We start from the raw sequence: 17,110 nt of genomic DNA on the forward strand, positions 1-17,110 counted from the left end.
TCAAGAAAGTGGAGCATCCCCTTGGCCAGTCTTACGATTTATGCTGCTGGCCTTTCTTTATGGCACAGAGGAAAGAGTGGGTACAAAAACCAGCCAGACTGCAGATCAGCAGAAACCTGGTAAGGTGCCGTGAGGGTTAGGGCTCTGTCAAGCCTCTTAGTGACCTCTTGGGTCACTGCACTAAACCGTGGTCTTATTTCATTCTGGTAGTAGCAGAATAAAGTAACTCTTACAAGAAGAAAAGGCAAAGAAAGGTGGAGTAAGGCATCCATTGTTAGTAGGCACTAGGTGGCACTGGAGTGTGAGCACTGCCTGGAACCCAGGGCTTGTCAGGGAACCTTTTAGTCAGTCAGAACCTCCTCCTAAGAGTTTAGGTACCATTGTGGAGGTGCCAGGATGCCTATGCAGTGCTGCTTGTGTGTATGCCCTTGGTCTGCTATTTCTCACCTCACGTCAAGGAGAGGGGAGCACCCACATTATAAATCTCTTCATTCTTCCCATACCTGTATGGCCCAGCGCATGTCCGAGGAAACTAATGGGGTAAGTGGACCTGGGTGTCTGTCCTCTCTGTAGTATCCACCCCCAAAACACACTCAGGGCCACTGCTCCTGCAGGCAGTTCCCAAGGGCCTGGGGCCAGCCCACACAAACACTACTTTATCCTGCCTGACTGCTGCAGCTTCTGGAGCAGCGGCTGCAGTGAGAGTAACGTTTTCCAGGCAAGCCAGGCTCTGGGCTGCGGCTCATGCCCACATGTGTAAGGTTTCCTATTTCACAGCTTCTCTCAGCTGCCGGCAGGGAGCTGGCTTGTGAGGGCTGGGGCATTCACACACATGCTGTTTGTTATTCTGTCCTTTTTAAGAGTTTTGCTTTCGTCCTAAAAAGATGGAGAAAAAAGTGGGGGGGGATGGGGAGCTGAATAAGGCTTTGAAGCAACTTGACTTTGGGTGATTAATGGCAGTGAGAAGGCTGAGCCAGGGAGGGAGACAGTTTTGATTTATTGATGTTGCTTTGTGAGAACAAATTTATAGCTCAGGGAAGCAGCTTCTGAGGAGAATATCAAATGGTTAAAAGGTTACAAACTAGCTTTGATGTCAGACGGCAGCAAGAATGTTGGGAGGAGGCAAGCACCAGGCTCTCTGTTTGTGTATAAACTAAAGATGAGGTACCTGGCGCTGAGCTCAGTGCTCTGTGGAGGGCTTGGGGAGCTCCTCTTGGGGCCACAGCTGGGAGGCTGCCAGGAGATAAGTCAGGGGGTTGGTAACTCCTCAGCCCCATGTGCATACAGCCTTGGTTTTCCAGAGAGCTAAGAATGGATGGCAGCCCCAGCATCTTGATTTTTAACTGAGTAGCCCCTAGGGCAGGAAATCCAAGTGTGCTGGAAACTAGAGCACCTCACTTCATTCCAGCGTGACCTGGCTTGCCCCCTCTTAGTTCTTACCTTGATCCCAGTATTTCATCCACTATCCCTTTCCTCCTTCCTCACCTCCCACCTTGTACTACTTCCAGGAAGACACCACACAGGCTTCCTTATTCTGCAAACTGAGGCAGAGGGGAAAGAAAGGGACCCTCATCCTGATGCTAAGTGACTGTGGTAGAAATTCTCTGGGAGACAGCAGCTACAGACTTTCTGTTTAGTTTGGTTCAGTCATGTCAGGAAGTAAATATAATCTGGCCTCTTAGGACTTATCACTGAAATAAGACACCACCCAAAATGTTGGTATGAGGTTGATGCCCTGTCCTGGAACAGTTAAGAGGCAGGCAGACGGATTGAAAAGGTTCAGGTAGCTCAGCTTGATCTAATGCCTTCATCTTCTCCATCGCTGCTGCTTCTAAAAATCAAGAAGCTAGATGGAGAGAAGAGTTAGCTCAGTATCTTCAAGTCATCAGCATACAGATTACTAAACCAACTATCAACAATGACTCTGTTCTTCCTAGCAAGGGTTAGATAAGACCCATGTTCAAATTCTGACCCCATTGTGTCAGCCAGGGTCACTGTGCTCACCTACAAAAAAAAAAAGGTTAGACAAGATAATCTCTCAATGCTATGATTTTCAGTGTTACCACCCACCCACCCCCACTGAGAAATGAGGCCAAAGCTTCCATACCAGCTGGGGCAACACCTTCTCAAGCTGTTCAATGTCAACTTTATCCTGGTCTTCAGCCTGGGCCTGTCTTATCGCTCGGGCTGCAGCTTCTGTTCCATGAACATAGGAGAAAAGTAAAAGTTTAATTTGGGCAGGATCAAATACAGGATCCTGGCTGGCTTCAGATGTGGTTTATAAAAATCCCAACATGAGAAATGACTGAGCTCCCTGCTCATTTTGCCCAGGATTACTTTGTTGCTCTGAGCTGTGAACTCAAGGCTAATCCACTCTCCAGTATTCCTCCTTAAAAGTTGTCCTGAACTCCCAGGTGCTTACTCGGAGTACAGTATGAGCTCCTTGAGGGCTGGGAAGAGACTGGTTTTTTTTTCATTTTGTCTTTGTATTTCCAGCAACTAGGCGTGTGCTGCATTTATTAGATACTCTCTCAATAAATGCTTGTTTGATTGACTTAAAACTGTCATTAACCCAGCTTTTCAGCCTCCGGATTTTAAAAGTCAATTAAAATGCAAGGAAGGCACATTCCAGGGGAGAGAAGAGATTGGATGCCTCCAAGGAACTGGGAGAAATACAATGTGGCTCTAACACAAATAAATCAGAGATTTTAGGATTAAGCCTTGGTCCCCATGTGAAGCTATCGAGGGGAATTTTAGAAAGGGACAGCCATAACTATCAAATCACCTCGGACAAAGATCTTCAACATCTCCACCATGAGCTGCAGAGCATCTGCACTGACTGAAAAGGAGACAGAACAGAATTACTTGCATGTTCCCATCCCCATATACCTGCAGTCCAACCTGCTCTGGACTGACTCAGTGTCTGTCTGCCTTCGTCTCTTCCGTGGACTAGCTAGCAGCAGCTTTAAACCTTGTCTGGCCTCATGCTGGGATAATCAGTGCAGTGAGCCCTGCCATCTCTTCTTCATCAAACATGTAATCGTTTTCATCTCTCTCTATCTTGTTGGAGTGGCGCATGTGTCCATGTGTCTTTGTGCCTGCTCAACACCACTTGAAGGGGGGATCAGGTGCCATGCTTGTTTTTTAAACTTCTCAATCTGCAAGGCGGCAGTTAGTTGGATACTCAGTGTCACTAACTGACTTCACAAGATCCTGATGCTAAAGCTTGAGTTCTGAGTGGAAAATCACCTTTGACTTTTATGAACTGATGCAGACAAAATTCTGTAAACAAAACCAAAAGAAAAGCCTCCATAATGACCAACATGCCACAAAAGAAAACATCACCAAAAGACACCTGATGTTGAAGTTCTGATCAGTGCAGTGGTCCATCCTAACTTCAGAGTTCAGACAGTGAAACATGCCTTTCTCCTCTCAGCAGGTCTTTAGGTGTAAAAGTGAAGTCTGTGGTGTCAGACATGGTGTATATGTTAGCTTGTGTTAGCCTAGTTTTGCTACTGAGTTACAAGGGAAAGTTTTGGGGGGGGGCGGTGTCTAGTGATTTAAAGAAAAAACAAAGCTTTGATTTTTAAAAAAAAATTGTTTAAGAAAGGGCAGAAATTACCTTTGCATCTGTCATTCTTAAAGTGTAAGAACAGCAACTTGTTTACCAGCTCCTATGGGAAGAAGGGAGTAAGTGCTTGTAACATTTGGTGACTACCAGCAGCCACAAAAGTCAAATCTGATTCTGCTGATCTCCTGCTTCCCCCACCACTGATAGGGAGGGACCCATCTACAATCCCAAATACTACACGAGAAGCTTAAATAGACAATTACACACTTAAATAAACAAAAAATATATTCTACCCTGCAAGCCTCTAAGTCCTTTGCTAAGCTTAGCAGTGGTGGTGGTGGTGGTGGTGGTGGTGGACTCCCGACTTGAGTTCCAAGTATCACCCTACTATCAGCTACGTGTGCCACAGGAATAATGCCAGTGGGATGAGGAGCTTAAGATGGGAAGAGGTACTAGGATTTGGTGCCCTTTAGAAGTGGTGGGCTGAAGATCATAGTGTTTGCTAAGACCAAAGACCTCAGATACAGAGGGAAGAATTAATCTGGGGGAAAAAAATTAATTTGACAAAAAGTAGAATGTAATCTGGCCCAAATTAGGTTAGACTAACACCTCATCATATACTAAGATAAGGCCCAAATGCATCCATGACTTAGATATGAAGGATGACATAAACAAACAAGAGGATCAAGCAAGCAACTGTGACCCTTGAGATCTAGGGAAAAGGGATCAGAGAGATAGGGTCACAGAAGATAAAAATGGATATTTTTATTACATAAAATTAAGACAGTTTTTGCACAAACAAAACCAAAACTGTTAAGAAGAAAATAATTTTTGAAGCAAGTTTCTCTATTACACAAAACATGGTGTATCCCAAAAGTCTTAATGCAATTTTAAGCTACTAAAGCTTACAATTTGGGGACATCCTATATACAAGGACCAGATTCAAATCTATAAGAACAAGGGACATTCCCCATTAGATAAATGATTAAAGGATGTGAACAGGCAATTTTCAAAGAAATCTAAGCTATCAAAAAGCACATGAAAAAATGCTGCAAATCTCTAATAGTGAAACAAATTAAAACAGCTTTGTCCTCATATCCACCAGACTGGCAAAGGTAATAAAAAAAAAATAACAAAGGATTATAAAAATGTAGGCATACTATAAACTGCTGATGGACCTCTGAGTTGGTCCAGCCATCCTGGAAAGCAATTTGGAACTATACCCAAAAAGTCACTAAATCTTTGACCCAGCAATATCACAATAGGAAACTGCTGAATCTCTTGCTGAAGAGGGTATATGGGAAACCCCAAATGGAGAGTAAAATGAAATGCTAAGAAGAGAATAAAATATTTCTAAATTAACTGAAAGAGCTGACACACATTTTTGAGACAAAGTAGTCTGATGAATATATTGCTATGATCATATTTCTCTCACCAGATGGCTCACCTACCTAAATAAGCTTTATCTCAAACTACTCACTCTTACCTACTCTACATTCTAGCCAAACAAGCCTTGTTCTAGTCACGTCTTCTCTCCTATTACTTATGTATATCCCTCCTCCCCATTAGACTGTATGGTCCTTGAGAATGGGGTCTGCCATGCATTCCCCTTGTAGTACACCTTATACATTCAAATAAATGTCTGAATTGAAGAATAGTTGTAAATTTTAGCATCGAAGGTCAGAAGCATCCTTGTGGAATTCTATCAAATAAATTCCATCAAATAAAAAGCTATCAAATGGGGCAGAGGTAGCTAAGATAAATTTTATCCCCTCAATGGTAACAGTGCAGTAGTTACTAAAAGCAGAAACCAGTAGGATGCATGGCCAAGAAAGACCATGGGAACTTTAAAAAAATAAATAAAAACTTTTAAAAATGTGTTCTTAGCACCACCTGCTGGTTATTTCTGGAAATGAGATGTTCCCCATGTGCTTGATTATCATAGTGCTTCATTCATACAGTGATTTTTTAAGGTTTGTAAAACATTTCACAAATATTATCTCATTTGATTCTCACAACAGTCCTGAGAAGTAGGTGCTGTTATCTCCATTTTATAGTTGAGGAAGCTGAGACAGAGGTTAAGAGACAGGGTCACACAGTAGGAGGTGTCTGAACTCAGGTCATCCTTAATCAAGCTCAAAGCTCTATCCATGTGGCACCCTAGCTGCCTCATGTATTATCAGTCACGATCATTCTAGTTGTTGATTTTGCTCAACTATTTAAGGGGAAATGTACTTTAGGAGGAAAAAGATGTCACTTTTTAATTTTGGAACACCTTGGCCACAAAAGTTAAAGGAAGGACTGAGTGAACAGCAGAGTCCATGCCAGGATTTTTAGCCTACCCTGTGTCAGGCACTGTCCTAAAACTTGGGGATACAAAGGAAGGAAAACGACAGCTTCTTGCTCTCAAGGAGTTTACACTCTAAAGAAGACAACATGCAAAATAATTATGTGCAAACAAGAGATACGTAGGATAAATTGGAAATAACTGAGGGAAGGCACTAGCATTAAGGGGGCACGGGAAAGGTTTCTTTTAGACAATGGGATTTCAGCTGGGACTTTCAGGAAGCCAGGAGGTAGAGATGAGGAGTGACAAGCCTATGGACCCCTTCTCAACATGTTTTTAAGTGTGTGAAATAAAATACCAACAAAACTAATTATATTCAAGTAGTTACTGAAATATTTTTTAAAACAAGTTCACAAACCTACAGATTAAGAAATGCTCATTCAGGCTGAACAAGTTGTGGTATATGAATGTAATGGAATACTATCGTGCTATAAGAAATGATGAACAGGCTGACTTCAGAAAAACCTGAAAAGACTTGTATGGTTTGATGCTGAGTGAAGTGAGCAGAACCAGGAGAATGTTGTACACAATAACAGCCACGTTGTGTGATGACCAATATTGATAAACTTAACCCTTCTCAGCAATATAAGGATCTAAGACATCTCCAAAGGCCCCGTGATGGAAAATGCTATCCACATCCAAAGAAAGAACTATGGGGTTTGAATCCAGATTGAAGCATACTATTTGCTATTTTTTTCTTCTGTTGAGTTTTGTTTCCTCTTTCTGGTGGTTCCTCCTATTGGTTCTAATTCTTACTTACGTCACTAATGGGAAAATATGTTTAATAGGAATGTATATGTATGGCCTATATCAGATTATGTGCTGTTTTGGGGAGGGTGGTGGGAAGAACAGGGGAGAAAAATTTTAAACTCAAAAGCATATGGAAGTGATTGTTGATAAATCAAAATAAATTTTAAAAAAAGAAAAGAAATGCTCATTTAAGGGCTAAAAGGAGGCTTTAATAAGAAGAAACTAACAATATGCAGAATTTGTTTTGTTCTTAAGAGGGTTTTGTTTTGTTTTTCATAATGAGGGAAGGGAAAGAAAACAAACCCTTGTTAATGAAAAAAGAAAAGAAAAAACAAGAGAAATGTAACAAGAAGAAAAAGAAGTTATCAGAAGAGAAGGCCCCAGGAGAGGCATCAAGCCAAGGGAGTAGTAGCAGCAAATGAAAGAAGAGAGGAATCTGGTTTTTGTCTTACTGGTTCATAAAATTGTTGATAAACAGGCTTCTGGGTGTCTACTCATGTTCTAGCCTCCAACTCTCACGCCTCTTTCTTCTACTCCTTCCCAACATTACCCAAGCAATGCCTCTGGCCTTTTGGACCACCAGAGAGCATAACTCAAGAGAGCTTGCCTATAAACCAGTAATAAAATAAAACAGATTTTTAAAATCAAGTCTCTTCTCCCTATGTTCATCCAAAAGGCCTGCATGTAAACTTAGCAATACCAGGTCCTTTCATGAAAGCCCTATCCAAACTTCATCTGTGTATAGAAGTGATCTTGATTTTCCCAAGATTATGCTAGTGGGGTGTATAAGCCCAACATATATTTGTCATAAAAGAACCATAAGGACTAACAGCTCCTTCCTACTTTCCCTTTCACCCTAGACCCTTTCATTCTCCTGGTTTTTCTAAGGGCTTTAGTGGCAGGTGACTGGGGGATAGCCTTTAAGAAGGTGAAGGTTTTTCTGCACTTTAAATAAAAGATTTATTTTAATAATTACATTAGATTATATAATAACATATATTTTATTATAGACTTATATAAAGAGAGAGTAATATTAAGAGGGGGTAATGGCATCAGAAGCTTCATATCAGTTGTCGCTCTCCTACAAGTCTACTGTGTTGATTCTACAGGAGAAAGAAAAGTAGCATTTTATATGCTCTTTAGAAGCTTTGTCCTCTTCATCTTTTTCTATTAGTAAAATTGGTTTTTAAATGGATTTTAAGATTCAGGTATGCTTGCTGCATTTTAAACCTTGAGCTTGAATCACTGGACTGGCCTAGCTTAGGGCTGATCTAGAATGAATATAAATTCCAAGTACAGGACTTTATATTTAATCCTGAAATAAAAGAATAGAGTTTACTGATTAATGAAGTGGCATGGTCAGTCACTCAACAAGCATTAATTAAGCACTTATTATATTCTATGCACTGTGCCAATGAATGGGGATACAAAGAAAAGCAGGAGTTAGCCTACCACTGAGAAATGCAAAATCTAAGCAAACAAATATATTAAAACCACCTATATTCAATATAAAAAGGAAATCATTAAAAGAGGGAAGGGAAGGGCTTCCTGCAGAAAATGGGAAGCCAGAAAAGCCAAGAGGAGAGGAGGAAGGAAAGCATTTCAGGCATGGAGAACAGCCAGAGAAAATTCCTGGATCTGAGAGATGGAGGGTAGGATGGAGTAAGGTGTGTAAGAAGACTGGTAAGGTAGGAGGGGGCTGGGTTATGAAGAGCTTTGAACATCCCATATTTTAGAAAATAATCTTGCCAGCCACCTGGAGGATAGAACAGAGTGGGAAGAAACTTGAAGCAAGGAGACCAATCGAGAGGGTAGTGCAATAGTCCGAGTGATAGGCAATGAGGTCCTTGATCTAAAGTGGTTGCTGTATGAGTAAAGAGAAGGTGACACATGCAGGAACTACAGTGGAGGTAGAAATGGCAAGTCTGGCAACTAACTGGACATCTGGAGTGAGAAAAGAGTCTAGGATGACACCAAGGTTGCAAACCTGGGTACCTGAAAGGATCATGGCATCTTTGTGAGAAATAGAGATGGCTGAGCCTGGAGTACCTGGCAGAGAGCTGCTGATCCCATATCAGCTACCCTTCTCTCACTCAGCCTGGAAGAGCAATTGAGTGACCAAAACCCAGTGCCCCCCGGGGCCTTCCCCTCACAAACCCACCCGGTGGAGATTGTTCACAAGGTAATTCATTTCACATTTCCAGTAAAGATGGCAACATGAAGGGGCCCAGATCCTTCCCTTTCCCACCTACCCCCAGGAAATACATGAATAGGATCTCAGATGAAACAATGATAAATAAAAACAAACAAAAGTGAGGTAAATTCCTCTACAATCTAGAACTGTACAAAAAAGATGGCCAGAGACCAACAGAGGCTTAGAGAGGCCATGTACCTGGGAAATCAATGTAAACCCCAATAAACAGACCTGAAGTTGGCAAACACTGGGAGACAGGCCAACATATGAACAAACAGAAGAAAATACCAAAGATAATGAAGAAATAACATATGTTAAGAAAAACCCATCATATGAAAAAATGCCCTAAATACATATGAAAAAATGTTCTAAATCACTATTGATTAGAAAAATGCAAATGAAAACAATTCTGACGTACCACATCAAACCTATCAGAATGGCCAACATGACAAAACAGGAAAACGATAAATGTTGAAGAAGATGTGGGAAAATTGGAACACTAATGTAGTGTTGGTGGAGTTATGAAATGATCCAACCATTCTGGAGGGCAACTTGGAACTATGCCCAAAGGGCTATAAAAATGTACATACCCTTTGACCCAAGCAATAGCACTTCTAGGGCTATATCCCAAAGAGAGCATACAAATGGGAAAAGGACTCACACGTACAAAAATATTTATAGCAGCTCTTTTTGTAGTGGCAAAGAATTGGAAATTGAGGGGATGCCCGTCAACTGGGGAATGGCTGAACAAGTTGTGGTATATGAATGTAATGGAATACTATCGTGCTATAAGAAATGATGAGCAGGTAGACTTCAGAAAAACCTAGAAAGACTTCTATGGACTGATGCTCAGTGAAATGAGCAGAACTAGAAGAACACTGTACACAGTAACAGCCACGTTGTACGATGACTAACGTTGATAGACTTAGCCCTTCTCAGCAATGAAAGGATCTAAGACATCTCTAAAGGTCTCATGATGGAAAATGCTATCCACATCCAAAAAAAGAACCCCATGGAATTTGAATGCAGACTGAAGCAACCTATTTGCTATTTTTTTCTTCTGTTTTGTTTTGTTTCCTCTTTCTGGTGGTTCCTCCTACTGGTTCTAATTCTTATTTACAACATCACTAATGTGAAAATATGTTTAATACGAATGTATATATATAGCCTATATCAGATTGTGAGCCATCTTGGGGAGGAAGGGGAGGAGGAAGAGAGAGAAAAATTTAAAACCCAAAAGCTTTGTGGAAGCGATTGTTGATACATCAAAATAAACTAATAAAAAAAAGAAAAAAGAAAAACCCAACAGGTAAATGGTAAACCCAGAAGAAAAGAATAGCTCTATAACAAGTACAGGCAGAGCCTCAGAGGGAAAAAAATGGCTTGGTCACAGAGACTATAAAAATGACTGCATGAAATGAAGCAAGAGATTAAAAAAAACAAAATACAACAAAATTAAAATTCTAGAGGAAAAAGATGTCAGGAGTATAAATAGCTTACTACAGTTGGTGGGAAATTTAACCAAAATTAGGACTTCATCAAAAACAGAATGGACAAAAAAATAAAAATAAAAATAAAATTAAAAAAAGTAGAATGGACCAAACTGAACTCAGTGACTCCATGAGACAAGAAATAGTACAACAGAGTCAAAAGACTGAAAAATAATTGAAAAATATAAGCTATTTACTATTAATATAACACTTGACCTATAAAATAGATCAAGGACAGATAATTTAGAAATCATTAGAGTACCTAAAAACCATTACCAAACAAAAAACCTGGATAGCCTAGTTTAAGAATTTATAAAAGAAAAATGCCCAAATTTAGAACCATAAATAAAAGTAAAAATAGAAAGAATCCAGTTACCCTGAAATAAAGCCCAAAATGAAAACTCCCAGCAACATCTTAGCCAAAATCAAGATCTTCCAAGTCAAAGAAAAAATACTTTAAGCAGCCAGAAAGAATTCAAATATCATAGAACCACATTTAGGGTCACACAAGATTATGCTGGGAATATGACATCCTAAAAGGGAAAAGCTTACAATCAGGGATAACATACCATGAAAAACTACAGAGGAAATGAACTTTTCCTAGAAAAGACCAGAGCTAAGTAGAAATTTTGAAATGCCTGGAAAGTTAAACATATCTGTGCAATCTGAATGGACTAAACAATGATAAAGTGCTCACACTGAAACAGAATGAGAAAGAAGAGTCTCTTCAGAATCTCACTGTCTTCAAGGGAAGGGGGGAATTAAGATGAACATAAGGTCTGGGTAAACAAGGAAAAAGAATACATTAATGAAGAAATAAGGAAGAAGGAGAAGGAATTTTTATTTCAAATAACTGGAGTGTTTAAAAAGAATATACAAACATGGTGGATGGGTTGAGGGGAGCATAATCTGACTGTGTACAGACATCTGACTCAGGAGTAATGCCTATGTCCAAAGTAAGTCTTTTGATGTCTGTTAAAAGGAATGTCTCATTCTTTGTGATAACTGTTTGATACTCACCATGTCAAAGACTTGCCAATTTTTTTTTTAAGTAAGTCTTAATAACATAGAAGCTTGTGACTTTTGTATAATATACAAATCTTTGGCTTTCTCCTGATCTATATTTTCTCATGTACTTCTCCCCATTCTTATCTTTTTCCACCTTTGTAATGAAGTCACCTAGTACCAAAGTATACATTGATTTGATCTGGAGCATATAGAATTTAACTACCTGTTCATCTTCAGGAACTAATGTTGGCACATAAACTACAATTATTTTCATGGTGGTCTTTTTGCAAATACTTATGATTAGTATTGCAATATGTAACAAATAATGGGGGCAGCTAGATGGTGCAGTGGATAGAGCACTAGGCCTAGAGTCAGGAACATCTGAGTTCAAATTCAGCCTCAGACACTTACTAGCCGTGTGACCCTGGGCAAATCACTTAGCCCTTTTTGCCTTAATTGCTCATCTGTAAAATAGGGACAAATTAGAAAAGGAAATGGCAAACCACTCTAGTATCTTTATCAAGAATAGGGTCATGTAGAATTGGACATGACTGAGTAACAACAACAATGACTAAGTGTCCCATGAAATCATATTTCTTACAGCTCTGGGGTATGTGATTACTGTTTCCATTTTTTGTAGGGTCACCTATGTGCCATCCTTCCCTTGTGCTGCAACTTCTTTATTCTGATTTCATTTGAAGCAAGAATGTCAAGTTTAATTTGATTCAGCTTCTCCAGCATTATGTCCACTCACAGGTCACTGAACAAGATCTCATATTTAATTTGACTGGTGGCACTCTAAAGTTTGCTGATGTTTTAAAAGCTGTGATTCTTATCCTTCTCTGTCCCCTTTCTGAACCACTGCCACTCCAAAAACTGAAGGGGACCACATAGGGACTTTACGGACTAAGGCCCATTTTCATTTTTCCCTATTTCATGGGTAGTAACAGCCAAAAAAAGTTTCATCACCAAGTGGTGATATCACCACTGGTGATATAATTTTCCACGATTAGTTAATCATTGGTAGTCCTCAGAAAATAGATTTGATCTTTTGGGGATTGGCGGGGGGGGGGTTGTTGGCTTATGGGGGGAAAGATCACAAAAGGCTTCAAAGAGAAGGTGGTTCCTGAGCTAAGCCTTGAAGAAAGAGAAGGATTCCAAGGAGTATATTCTACATGCATGAAAAAAAAAACCACATGGGAAAGAGAATGACATATTGAGTTCTATAGGTTAGTTTGAATGGAATGCAGATAACACGAAGAAGAGTAAGATGAAATAACTCTGGAAAAGTACATAAAAGCCAGATTGTGGTGAGCTACATTTAAATTACAGTCTTGGAGAAGAACTCAAAGCTATCAATAGTCTTATGAAAATATGCTCTACATCACAATTGATTAGAGAAATGCAAATTAAAACAACTCTTGAGGTACTACCTCACACTTATCAGATTGGCTAACATGACAGAAAAGGAAAATAATAAATGCTGAAGGGAATATGGGAAATATAGGGATACTAATGCACTGTTGGTAAAATTATAAACTGGTCCAACTATTCTGGAGAATAGCTTGGAACTATACCCAGAAGGCTAAAAACCGTGCATACCCTTTGACACAATAATACTACTACTAGGTTTGTAATCCAAACAGATCAAAGAAAAGGGGAAAGGACCTAGATGTACAAAAATATTTATAACAGCTTTCTTTGTATGGTGACAAAGAATTGAAAATTGAGGGGAAGCCTATCATTTGGGGAATGGCTGAATAAACTCTGGTAATGATTGTGATGGAATACTATTGTGCTATAGGAAATAACGAGCAGGATAGTTTCAGAAAAACTTGGGAAGTCTTATATGAACTGATGCAAAGTGAAGTGAGCAGAAGCAAGAGAACATCATACATAGCAACAGCAATATTATAACGATGATCAACCATGAAAGAAGTAGCTACTCTGATCCAGACAATGAGCCATGACAATTCCAAAGGACCCAAGATAAATACTGCTATCCACTTCCAGAGAAAGAATTGATAAAACTCTGAGTGCAGATTGAAGCATACTTTTTTCGCTTAAAAAAAAAAACCAAACAACACACTACCATCTGAGAAGTCTGTATTATATCCTAGAAGCAAAAAGTAAGAATACAAGTGTGTTATGGTCAAACACATTCTTGAGAAGATGATTTTGGCACTATGTAGAAGGCAGAGAGTGGAAGCAGGGAGACCCATTAAGAACTAATGCAGTAAGCCAAAAGAGAGGTAATAAAGGCTCAGTATAGTGGCTATGTGAATGGAGAGGAGATAGCTGCAAGAGATATTGTGATTCAATTTGGGAGGGAGGAAGGGGGAACAGCCTTTGATGACTCTAAAGTTGCCAACCTGGCTAACTAGAAATAAGATAGCTTCCCAGCGCTGGAGCTGGGAAGCAATTAAAAAGCCATGTCTTTCAACAAATCACTCACTTTACAGATGAGGAAAGTGAGAGCCAAGCAGGTTAAATGATGTGTCCAGTTACACTGGTCGTGTCAAGAAGTAGGATCTGAACCCAGATCTTCTGACTCCAGGGCCAGTGGTCTTTTCACTGTATCACACTAATGTGGCCTCTCCAACTCACCCAACCATTCCCATGCCCCAAGAAATAGGGGAAAAAAGAACGAGTTCCATTTTGGACATGTTGAGTTTGAGATGCCTATGGTTAATCAGTTTGTAGGCGTCATATGCAGGCCTCAAGTTTGAGAGAGATATTAGAGATGGATACATATAAAGAGAAATTTTAGGACTCATCAGCACAGAGGCCACAGGAACAAATGAAATAATCAAGAGAGACAATGTTGAGAGAGAAGAAAAGAGGCCCAAGTTAGCCTGGGACAGGGGGAGAAATACCCTCATGGTTAGGGTGGCAGGAAATGGATGATGATCCAACAGGAGAAAATAATAATTAGCCGGAGAAAGAAGGAAAATGGAGAGAAAACCATGTTATGTGTGTCTAGGGAAGACATACATGTCCAGGGAAAGGTCAAATAGATGTTGAAGTGATAATATCAATGAGACTTGCTACCTAACCGGTTAGCAGTGGGGAAGATGGAAAAGGGAAGAGTCTATGATCCCTCTGAGGTTGTAAATCTCAAAGACTTATATATAAGGATGATCAACAAAAATGGGGAAGGGTAAGAGGAAGATAAGGAATTCTGTTGAGTTAGTTTGATATGCCTATAAGGCATTCAGAGAAGCTATATGACAGGCAGTTGATGATGCTAGATGGCAGTGCAGGCCCAAGGTTAGGGCTGGATAGAATAGATTTGGGGGGCATATGCAAAGAGAGATGAGCTTAGTTCACGGGACCTGTTGAGAGCTGCAAGAGTGAGGATGAAAAAAGAGCATGCACAAAGGAGGCCTGAGGAAGAGAACAGATGATGATCCAGGTAAAAGGGATTGAGGAGGGTTGATAGGTTGGAAGAGAAGTAGGAGAGAACACTGTCATGACGGCCAAGGGAGGAAATAGCTCCAGAAGGAAGGAATGATCTAAACAAGCTGTTTCCCCAAACTCAGCATCTTTGCAAAGACTGAACCTCAACCCCCATGTCTAGAATGCATTTCCTCATCCATAGCCTAGAATGTTGGTCTTCCTTCAAGGCTCAACCAAGGAGCTTCCTCCTTTATGCAACCTTCTCTGATAGACCCAGATGAGTTTCTCCTTTCTCAAATAGCCCTGGAATATTTGGGGCTTTCCTCTGCCTCCTTCATGCCTTACCCTGGATTATAAATTGTTCTCACATCTCTTCTTTGAGGCCAAGTGTGTGCTTTGTCATTTCCTAACATTTATTTTCTATTGTTTTGTGGGTGCTATTATTTTCTTTTTTTTCTTTTTTTGCTTTTTAGGCAATTGGGGTTAAGTGCCCAGGGTCACACAGCTAGTAAGTATCAAATGGATGGTCTGAGGCTGGATTTGAACTCAGGTCCTCCTGACCTCAAGGCCGGTACTCTATCCACTGCGCCACCTAGCTGCCCCTTATTCTTTTATTTTTACATTGCTGTACACACACACACACACAGATAGGCTCTGCTTATTTCACTTCGCATCAGTTCAAATATGTCTTTGCATTTTCTGCAAGTCTTTGATTCTCTACACTCATTGTTCCTTAAAGAACAGTAACATTTCATTACATTCATGTACCTCATTTTGTTCAGCCAGTCCCCAATCAATAAGCATCTAGTTGATTTCCAGTTCTTTGCTACCACAAAAAGTGCTACAATAAATATTTTGTGGTATATAAAGCCTTTCTTTATTTATCAATGACCTTCTTTGGGTATATGCCTAGCAGTGGAATCTGGGTCACAGAATGTTGACATTTTAGGCATTTTATAAAATGTCATTTTAAAGCTTACAAAGCACTTTACATTTGCTATCTCGTATAAGCAGGATCTCACTTGAATTTCATAACTATACCCTGAAGTAGACTACAGGTTTTATCTTCATTTTTCAGATGAGGAAACTAAGTATCAGAAAGGTTAAATGACTTGCCCCAGGTCATAAAGGTACTACAGTCAAAGGCAGGATGTGAACTCAATCATTCCTGACTCCATTTGGCATTGCAGTAACTATGCCAAGCCTGTCTTTTCTCAAGCCCATTCAGTAAATAAGCATTTATTAAGAGCTTACTATGTGCCAGAGGGGCAGGTAGGCGGCACAATGAGTCAAATAGTTTCATCTCCCAGGGTACAAATCTGGCCTTAGACGTCTAAATTTACTAGCTGTGTGACCCTGGGCAAGTTATTTAACCCTTGTTTGCCTCAGTTTCCTCATCTGTAAAATGAGCTGGAGAAGCAAATGGCAAACCTCTCTAGTATCTTTGCCAAGAAAATCCCAAATGGGGTCATGAAGAGTCAGACACGACCGAAACAGACTGCTACGCGCTGAAGACACAAAGAAAGAAAGATGGGAAACACACACACAGAGTCCCCGCCTTCAAAAGCCCAGTCTAAACAGGGGGAGACAACACGCAAACAATGAGGTAGAAACGGCTCTAAACAGGACAGATCGCGATAATCCACGGAAGGAGGGCACTAATACTAAGGAGGCCAAGGAAAGGCTTTCCGTAGAAGGTGAGATTAGCTGGGACGTGAAAGTAGCCAGGGAGGAGGGAGATGAGGAGGAAGGGCATTCCAGGCCCGGGGAACAACCGGTGAAAACGCCCGGAGTCGGGAGATGGAGTGTCCAGGGTCACTGGATCAGCGTTTGAGGGGCGGAGTCAGGTCTAAGAAGACTGAGGAGGGAGTTTTCAAAGTCAAAGAGGATTGTGCATTTCATCTTAAGGTAATAGGGAACCACCGCAGTTTATGGAGGGATGGCAGGTGACACGGTCAGACCTGCCCTGCCCTTTGGGAAGATCGTTATTTTTACCCCATTAGAAAGCTCTGGACTCTGTTTTCCAAATAAGTCCTCTCTCCTGCGCCCTTTCCCAGCCCCAGGCGGTCCCCGCCCCATGCTAGCTCCGCAGCCTCCGGGAGCGCTGAGCTCCCCAGAGCACAGACAAGCCCCTACCTTCCTAAAGCTAGGACCGTCTTCCTCCATCTCGGCCGCAGAGGCCCGCGAAGAGCTCGGAGACCCCGCCCCGGAGGTCTTGTACCAGCCAATGAGAAATGGCCGCGGGAAGAGGCAGCGCCGCCGTGTCCCGCAGCTCCAGGTCCTGCCCCAACCACTAACTACACGGACGCACGTGTCCGCTCTCCTCCTCCATCCGCCAGTCCCGGGACTCC

At 40.9% G+C, this 17,110-nt stretch overlaps 1 protein-coding gene across 2 annotated transcripts; it reads right to left on the reverse strand.

Annotated features, from left to right (window-relative positions):
- Window positions 1-974: 974 nt before the first annotated feature.
- Window positions 975-17,013, reverse strand: CENPX (centromere protein X). Of its 2 annotated transcripts, none has more exons than XM_021000812.2 (5): window positions 16,896-17,013; window positions 3,623-3,674; window positions 2,786-2,839; window positions 2,108-2,196; window positions 975-1,846 (listed from the first exon to the last, which is right to left on the reverse strand). In XM_021000812.2, exons 1-5 carry the CDS (start codon window positions 16,923-16,925, stop codon window positions 1,832-1,834), a joined length of 240 nt encoding a protein of 79 aa, XP_020856471.2. In that variant the 5' UTR covers window positions 16,926-17,013; the 3' UTR covers window positions 975-1,831. The 2 variants fall into 2 exon arrangements, with proteins under 2 accessions (XP_020856471.2, XP_078011999.1); XM_078155873.1 differs by lacking the exon at window positions 975-1,846 and adding an exon at window positions 1,853-2,004.
- Window positions 17,014-17,110: the final 97 nt, after the last annotated feature.

The sequence above is a fragment of the Phascolarctos cinereus genome, unplaced genomic scaffold, assembly GCF_003287225.1.
Source record: "Phascolarctos cinereus isolate Bilbo 61053 unplaced genomic scaffold, phaCin_HiC Scaffold_5;HRSCAF=322, whole genome shotgun sequence".
NCBI classification, from domain to species: Eukaryota; Metazoa; Chordata; class Mammalia; order Diprotodontia; family Phascolarctidae; genus Phascolarctos; species Phascolarctos cinereus.

Bases quoted from the DNA above. Each gene is read 5' to 3' on its own strand.
- CENPX (XM_078155873.1), bottom strand. From the start codon at position 16,925: ATGGAGGAAGACGGTCCTAGCTTTAGGAAG. The intron at 3,675-16,895 runs GTAGGGGCTTGT...TTCTTCCCATAG, and splicing joins ACGGTCCTAGCTTTAGGAAG to GAGCTGGTAAACAAGTTGCT. The intron at 2,840-3,622 runs GTAATTTCTGCC...TCTCCTTTTCAG, and splicing joins TAAGAATGACAGATGCAAAG to TCAGTGCAGATGCTCTGCAG.